This window comes from Botryllus schlosseri, chromosome 15 (assembly GCF_051294905.1).
Source record: "Botryllus schlosseri isolate E-star chromosome 15, Bs_hap1, whole genome shotgun sequence".
Lineage (NCBI taxonomy): Eukaryota > Metazoa > Chordata > Ascidiacea > Stolidobranchia > Styelidae > Botryllus > Botryllus schlosseri.
This window is the reverse complement of record NC_137250.1, coordinates 14,132,453-14,141,163: the sequence shown is the minus strand read 5'-3', so window position 1 is coordinate 14,141,163 and position 8,711 is coordinate 14,132,453. Positions and strand designations below refer to the sequence as shown.

At 43.1% G+C, this 8,711-nt stretch overlaps 2 protein-coding genes across 2 annotated transcripts; both read right to left on the bottom strand.

Moving 5' to 3' along the window:
- Positions 1-253: 253 nt before the first annotated feature.
- Positions 254-3,738, bottom strand: LOC145456705 (ubiquitin-like modifier-activating enzyme ATG7). The gene has a single exon (XM_080334808.1). The coding sequence runs from the start codon at positions 3,736-3,738 to the stop codon at positions 1,711-1,713; it is 2,028 nt and encodes a 675-aa protein (XP_080190934.1). The 3' UTR covers positions 254-1,710.
- Positions 3,739-3,776: 38 nt separating this feature from the next.
- LOC145456707 (mitochondrial tRNA methylthiotransferase CDK5RAP1-like) lies at positions 3,777-6,251 on the bottom strand. The gene has a single exon (XM_080334809.1). The coding sequence runs from the start codon at positions 5,638-5,640 to the stop codon at positions 3,895-3,897; it is 1,746 nt and encodes a 581-aa protein (XP_080190935.1). The 5' UTR covers positions 5,641-6,251; the 3' UTR covers positions 3,777-3,894.
- Between the last annotated feature and the right edge of the window lie 2,460 nt (positions 6,252-8,711).

Sequence of the window (8,711 nt, the reverse complement as noted above, 5' to 3'; positions counted from 1 at the left end):
TCTGGTATTGAGGGCACTCTTCATTTATATGCCTACTTAATTCTTTGTGAAATTTTCGAAGAGAGAGAGATATGATATTATTTTTCGCCTGCACCATCGAGATGATTTGACGACGGAGTTGCGATATAGCCGTGAGGTCATCTAGTCTGCGCTCATGTTTTTTCTCCTCCATGCTATCCGTGATGGCTGAGCGCCTAGCAGGATAGCGATTTCCCTGACCACTATTCCCTTCCAACCAAACAAACAACAAATCCACTGTCGCGATCTATATTTGATAATTCAAGACGCAAAACTCCAGTGAATGAATTAACGAAAATTCGCCATGACAATCCAGTACAAATGAATGTTCAGGAAGTTGAACGCAATGGAGCTACAAATAAGCCCGAGTAAACATACTGAACTGAACATGCAATCAGCGTTGCAACATCGAAGAGTCATGAATGTGAATAGCACTTTCAGACACAGATCGTAATTGTTGATGACACTCAAGTACACAAAATGCTGTGAATTTCGACATAACTCCAAGGACAAATGGTGATTTTCAATACATGCTCAAATTAGTTACAATAGAAGGTGGAAAATGTGGTGCACGGGAAAAACGCATTGGAAAAGTAGACAGGAACGCATAGACATACGTTTGTTAGTCAATCGCCGATTATAGTTTTCTAAATTACAAGTAGCATCCTCGCTCTTCGCCTAATGAATATTGGCGCCGCGAAACAGTGACTTTTTTTAAAATTGTTACCGTGACACATGGACAGCATCGCCAGGTTGTCAGGCGAATTTCACCCACAAAAGTGAGACAAATCTGTCCATATGCTTCCTAGTTGAATTGACAAAATGTAAAAAGCAAGTTTGAACTAAAAAACGTATGAAGTAGAGGAGGAAGTATAAATACATCAATACATCATCATAACAGTAAATTGATCAAGTAAGCCAGATCTATTGAGTACTACTGGACAAATAGAAGTACGTCATTACCGACCATGACAACCTCTGCTTGCGGATCAGTGCATATGGCACGTGTTGGTGTCATCCACGCTGCTGAGTTAATATTATGGTAATCTTCATCGAGGGAGAACTTGTTTTTGAACAGATATTGAAGTCAATTCTCGCCGTGGTAACAGGGATAATAGAAAGGACTCCACTAAGCCTCTCTAAGCCAAGCAAATAAATTCAGTGGCGAAATCGCCAATCACCAATGCTTTCCCCATAAGCGACATGAAGTCACAGCAATCGACCTTGTTAAAGAGAACTATTGAACGAGTTGACTATCTCTGAAATTCCATCAATTGCAACCGAGTGCGGATGACGCTGGAATGCAAATTTAAAGAGTGCAAAAGAAATAACCAATGAAGCGGACATCACAAATATAATTGCGAAATCAAATAAACCAACGTCTAAACCCCAATTCTTGTTTGAAGCTGGAAGTTCCCTGAAATCGATTCGTTTCAAAATTTACCACAAAAATTGCACAATGACAGCTATTTCAAAAAGATCGATTTATGCTACATTTTGTAAAGTTATAAATTCCCATTCTAAATCATACATATTCATAAATATACACAATAATTTGCATTCATACGCTACTATATCATAAGAGAGAAAAATCATAGCGTGCAATTACAACAGCAAGGAATGCAGCAGCTTTCAGCAATTTTACTTTTGAACATCATAACCGCGGTCCACAGACTACATTGCCACGTGGATCTACACACTTTCACAATCGCTCAGTTCTATGATTTGCTCCTCCACGGCGGCAGTTTCCAAATGCAGCAACGTCAAGCCTGTGATATCTTCCAAATACTTCGGCGGAGAGTTGAACACTTCCAATAGGAAGTCGATCTTGCCGTCTGCGTAATTACTCAAAATAAACTCAGAGCAAGCCGTGCACTTGCTGAAGGAGTACGTCGTTGGCAGCAGCATTTGATAGTTTGACAAGTAACCTCTTATTTGATGGGGAATCATCCCCAATGGCAAATCGCCGACATTATCACCCGTAAGTGACGGCAAGTAGTGGGCCCCGTCTTTATGTTGTATCACGGACACGAATAGCTCGGCCGCGTATGCCGCAGCAATCATGGAAACGCCGGGCCGCGACACAGTGCACTGCTGATCGAGGGTGCGATCCCTCAAGGAGTTTCCAGGTGCGACGACGTCGTTACAGAAATAACAACCTAGTTTCGGCACTGATTTGCATGCACCGACTTCATTCGTGACATTGTCAACGCCGTGTCTCATGATTAGGTATGAATCAAATCCTAAGGCCGCATTTATCACTAGTTTCTTCTCCGCGGCCCCTAAAACAGTGGGTAGCCATCTGCTCTCGCGAGTGTCCATCAATAGAAATACAGCGTCGTGGGCTTGAATTAGCGATATCAACTTATCAACATCGTTTCGAGCCTTTTCTAGCGTCTTTTCGTTACTGTTGACAGGGTGGCCTGGCATTGGAATGGATAGCTCAATCCCGGTCGCTTCCACGCCCGGAAATATCTTTTGCAGTTTCTCAGCAGCAGCGATAGCTTTAGGCCTGCCGCCTGCAGTTGAACAATCCGAGAATTCAAACAAGGACTGTCGAACAGGGTTTGAAAACGATACCTTTCCATTATCGACGAGCGTTAACGTTTTCACACCCCACCCCAGTAAAGCCCTCGCTACGTTGCAGCCAAGTGTACCGGCACCCAAAAGCAGGCACTTGGACTTGGATATTCTCTCGAGATCAACACAAGGCATGAGACGCCACCTCATCAGTTTCAAATTTAAATTGACAGCCGATTCGGCCAACTTTTTAGGGTCCATACTGTCTGCCAAATGGACCTGCCTGGGCAACATCTTCTGCTGGTGGTTCTTCTCCCAACCCACGGGATCGGGCATGGCTGCTATCCCAGCAAAAGTAGGATTGTACGTTAACTCCAACCACAAACTGTCAAGAATGCTCTTGCAGCCTTGCGTGGTTTTACATCGCAAACCCAGCACACAAAATTTCCCTTGCAAATACTCTGTCCAATGGATTGTGATCAATAGAAGTAGATTCCTCAAAGGCCAACCGGGATAGTCTGCTAATGTGCTTGGATCAGAGAAAACAAAACACAACGACCTGTCGCTCGAGACAAGCTCCACAAGTTGTGATAGGTTGTGGCATGTCGGTGTTTGAAAATTTGGACCGTCGTAGGCAACGATGAAAAATCCTTTATACCCATCGTAACTGTGGATGGTCTCAGAGAGAGACGACATTGCATCTTCGGAGAAGTTATCCTTCAGTAAACAAGATCTCTTCACAGTGAAGTGGTCAGTGGCTTTGAGAAACGAGGGAAAACCAAACCAATAGCAAAAATGATATTTTTTCAGGTCGGCAAAACTTAGAAGAAAAAATCTGGCTAATAGAGACGAGTCCAAAATAGCATTCCCATTTTTTATGTCATCGTATAATTTCTCTGCCTCGGATTGTAGCAGTCTCTTCTTGTCGAACTGTTTGAACTCCTCACTAGTGTTTGTGTTATACAAAAGTCCGTGTGTATTTAAACCGAAAGAAGTTGACTTGTCTTCGAACGAGTCAAATTCGACACAGTGCTGACATGGAATGCCACTGATATCGGCATTGGAATAAAATCCATGTATTTCTCTCGGAGAGCTGTCTAGCTTGAATTCATTCAATTTCTTATCGACGAGTTGATACCAGAAACCGGGTGATATCGTGCTTGAAAACGGAACGAACTTCAGCTTCTTATCACTAGCCATGGCTTCATGTGGGTGATGTAAGCATATATAGGCTAGAGCTGAGAACAAATACGAGGGATTTTATCGTTGGCATTAAGAACAAACAAAATCGCAACCTTCATCCAAAGAATCTGTTAAATCATAATCGACAGCGGTTACAAAACATTCTAATCAGTATCATGATGTTGCGAATTGATTATGAAATTCCGACAAGCTAATGATACACATGGGTTCTGCGACTAGAGAACTGACCAAACTATTCACTATCTTAACCATAACATAATCCCCTGGTTTTGGGGTTCTTTCAGTAGACTGATGACATTTGTACACCGGGATATCTCTGACAGGGAATTTGACCTTAAGATTTCCATCGTTACGGCCGCTGACATGCGAGGATGACTTTCTATCCAAGCCGTCAACTAAAACAAGTTGAGTTTGACCGATATTTTTTGGCAACACATTGGTGAGACAATTGGTGAAAGTCGATATTATTTCATTGAGACGCCGACGTTTGATATCGTTCGGGACGTCATCCTTCATACGGTGGTAGGCGTGTGTTTTTTGCCGCATGCTGTAAGCAAACATAAAAGCCATTTCGTATTTCACGTGCTCCATTAATGTTATAGTGTCACGGTGGTCATGCTCTGTTTCACCACAGAAACCAGATATCATATCGGTGGATAAGCAAGCGTTTGGAATGACATCACGAATTTTGTCGGCGAGCTCCATATAACTCTCTCGCGTATATCCTCTCCTCATCCTCTCTAAAACATCTGAGCTTCCACTTTGGGCCGGCATGTGTATTTGCTTGCAGATATTACTACGGCCCTTAATAGCTTGGAGTACCTCGTCGGGAAAGTCTTTCGGGTGTGGAGAGGTGAATCGAATGCGCATCTCGGGATCGATATGAGAAACTTTGTCAAGCAAATCGGCAAATCTCATGCCACCGTACCTAGATTTGTAGATAGTCTTAAATCCTTTGCTCAAATTCGGACTGGAAGAGGTGTATTGAGATTCTGACGTGTCACGGTAGCTATTGACATTTTGTCCCAACAAGGTTACTTGCTTGACGCCTTGCTCCGACAACATTCTAACCTCATCCAAGATCGAGGACGCTGGTCTGCTTCTTTCTTGACCACGTGTAAACGGAACTATGCAATAGCTACACATGTTGTTACATCCGCGCATGATTGAGACGAAGGCTTTCTTTGATTTTTTATCAAATCTCACTGGCATGATATCGGCGTAAGTTTCGTCCGTCGACAGCATTACATTGATGGTAGAAGAGGAGCTTTCCGAGCATTCTTGTAGTAACCTAGGAAGATCACGATAAGCGTCAGGACCTGCTATCACATCAACGGCACGCTGTTTGTCCAATATTTTGTGTTTGAGTCGTTCCGCCATGCATCCTAGGATGCCAACCTTTGGATAACCATAAACGGCACTACATTCCTTCAACTGCTTCAGATATTCCAAACGCGACCAAATCTTTTCCTCTGCCTTTTCTCGAATCGAACATGTCACCAAGAGTATGACATCTGCTTGATGCAAGTCATCAGTCTTGGCGTAGCCTTTGTTTTGCAGTATTGCCCATGCATACTCCGCGTCATTGACATTCATTTGACAGCCGTATGTTTCAAAATATACTTTCTTTCCATGATGGAGCTGCTCCTGCATATACGGAGGGACGATGTCTTCCACGATACCTGGAACATTTTGGACACTAGTGGCCGAGAGAAATTTCTTGAGGTCTGGAACGTGAGCCAATCTCTCTTTCACACTGGAGAGTTTTGATGCTGATCCAGTATGTCGATACTTTCTTGGAGTATTTGCACACCCGAGTCTTATTGCAAATTTTGCAATCATACTCGAAGTCAAGTTAACATCGTGCTTTGCTATGCGTGTAGTTAACAGGATCATCATTCATCAGTTAGCCTATGTTACGTACCAGAGTAACCTGTGGGATTTTTCCGAAGAGTAAGTTAGTTTTGATTTGGCAGTCAGTAGGCTATACATGAATGGTGCATTTACATTTAGATTTGACGGTGGAGTTCTCAAGCCCAATCAACCGCATGAATGCACAATGCACTATTACAAAGAACCATAAAAGTAGCATAAACAATATAATTTATCATTATTATATCTATATTTAGCATTGATTTTTAATCACAATACAGCACAGTCAGATCAGAAGAGCCAAAGACTCTGAACACGGACTTGAGTTCATTGGCTCTGGCCCTGTGGGCTCCGGACAGTGGACATCGACACACATATACTTTGTACTTATATCCCAGTATGGAATCGGTGTCCAAGGCACGCAGGATCACGCTGACTTGGTCGCCAGTTGCACGCGCTCACGCCGTCACGGGTCGTTGATTTCATTAAAAAAAAAAAAAATTGAAAAAAGTCAAATGTTCTCAGCCACCCCAAATGCTATATTCCAGTTAGTATGTGGTATATAATGTTTTGACCTAATCCTCCAGCCAGGATCTGTTGATTACTGTCTGTCGGTAAAGTACTTGCACCTTTGCCAGTTCCTAACCATTAGCATCTGATGATTAGCATCTGTCACTGGCTTAACACAGTCATTTGAAGTCAATAACCTTGCTTGTCGCGCCTCAAAGTTGACTCTGTCACGCGAAAAAAGCGCAGGATTTATTTCAAAAAAAGGACTGGAGATTCCAATCAGGCTTATATCGATGCTAATGCAACCATGCATTTGAAAATTGCGACATGCTATGAGAATTGAAGAGGACCTGACAAGGTACAAACTTCTATAATACTAAAATGTTGTGAATTGTGATCGCGAGAAAAACAGTATAGCCACGAGCTATGAGTTGACACCACTATTGCTATTCGAATCTCGGTACTTTTTGCCTGATATATCAGGTGAGGTGAGCAGCGATGATTCTCCAAGTTTAAGTAATTTAATAAAAAATATTTGAAAAAAATAAAACGTAGTGTGAGCACAGGACAAGGGTTGACATGACACCACTGAGTTATATAAACACCGGGTAGGGTACAGTCGGCGACGGCGAGCATGTCCACACTCAAGTCGAAATACAAGCAATTACTACTAAATGAATACTAGTCCATCCTCAAGATTACTGGACCTGGCGGACCACGACTGACCTATTGATCTCGCCTTCCATGACATGCCACCCCATTTTTGTCGCTTGCTTTTATTTCTATACTATCTTCTATACTTTTCATTCAGTGTAGCCTACAATATGCCTCCTCTTTACATCGCCTAGGCCAAGGTGGGTGTCTGATTCCATAGACTACTCCAAGTCGCTTCGACACCTTCCTATCTTTTCATTGTATCGCATTCTGTGGTGTATTGAACTGATAAAAATTCCTGATAAACCTATATCATAATGATAAGTTACCCATCAATTGCTCTCAAATTCTAATCACAAAAAATAAATATCAAAGCTACTGTTTGATATACCGCAAGTATCGGATGTATCACCAAGATCATGTTTCTGGTCATGTCGCGGGCACATATGATGTTTCGAGACGAGAGTTGGTTCGATTATGTTCACAATAAGAGCAATTCTGTTCACAATAAGAACATTCTCATGTTCACAATAGGAGCAGTCATGTTCACAATAAGAGCAGTCTCATGTTCACAATAAGAGCAGTCGTTGTATTCACAATAACATCAGTCGCAGCACCACCATATCCCCGGACACGATGTCCGAGTGGCAACATAGTCCGCACACAACCCAGACATGATGTCCGAACACCCCCAGACACGATGTCCGAGTGTCAACGCAGTCCGAACACACCCCAGACACGATGTCCGAACGCCCCCCCCCCCCCCAGACACACCCCCTATGTCCGAGTGTCAACGCAGTCCGAACACACTCCTGACATGATGTCCGAACACCCCCAGACACGATGTCCGAGTGTCAACGCAGTCCGAACACACCCCAGACACGATGTCCGAACCCCCCCAGACACGATGTCCGAGTGTACACGCAGTCCGAACACACCCCAGACACGATGTCCGAACGCCCCTTCCCCCAGACAAACCCCAGACACACCCCAGACATGATGTTCGATACCCCCCAGACATCCTCCAGACACGATGACCGAACTCGCCACGCCCCAGATATGATGTCCGAGTGTCAACGCAGTCCGGAGACACCCCAAACATGATTTTATGAACACACCCTAGACTTGATATTTGAACACAGGCCGGGGCATGATGTCCGAACACGATTTCCGATTGGCAACGCAGTGCGGACACACCTCAGTCATGATTAGGGCTGGGCAAAATCGAGTACCTAAGTGATTCGATTCTGAATCGCGTAATATGCATCGAGTCGAGTCGAGTATCACTCATTATGACGTCATAACAGAATGCACCACGCCAAAGTGCAAATGTGCGCGGTTTATGTCAGCACAAATAATATAATGCCTGTTATCCATTTCATTGATGATACTTTGGTATTTTTTCGACCATATCGATTTCATTTCAGTTGATGACAATGTTGTGGTATAGTCATGACTTCGGAAATGTGCCACGTCAGGTAACTTTCGTAGCTTTGTACTATATGTTTCGTATGCTACGACACCACTAATCCAGGTTTCAAGGCTTCATCAGTGAACATTAGTATCGAAACTATAATTCTCGTTGATAAATTAACTTTCAGTGGCGAGAAGCGTATAATTTCAGTACTCGAAAAAATCGTATTTTACTACTCGACTCGAATCATTACAATTAATATTCGATTCAGATTCGAGTACTCGAATCATTGTGCCCAGCCCTAGTCATGATATCCAAACACCCCCAGACGTGATGTCCAGAGTGTCAGTGCGGTCCGAAGATACCCCAGACATGATAATACAATAAGAACAGCCATGTTCACAATAAGAACAGTCTCATGTTCACAATAAGAGCAGTCATGTTCACAATAAGAACAGTCTCATGTTCACAATAAGAGCAGTCATGTTCACAATAAGAACAGTCTCATGTTCACAATAAG

Excerpts from the sequence above, each read along its gene's own strand:
- LOC145456705 (XM_080334808.1), bottom strand. The coding sequence starts at position 3,738 with ATGGCTAGTGATAAGAAGCTGAAGTTCGTTCCGTTTTCAAGCACGATA.
- LOC145456707 (XM_080334809.1), bottom strand. The coding sequence starts at position 5,640 with ATGATGATCCTGTTAACTACACGCATAGCAAAGCACGATGTTAACTTG.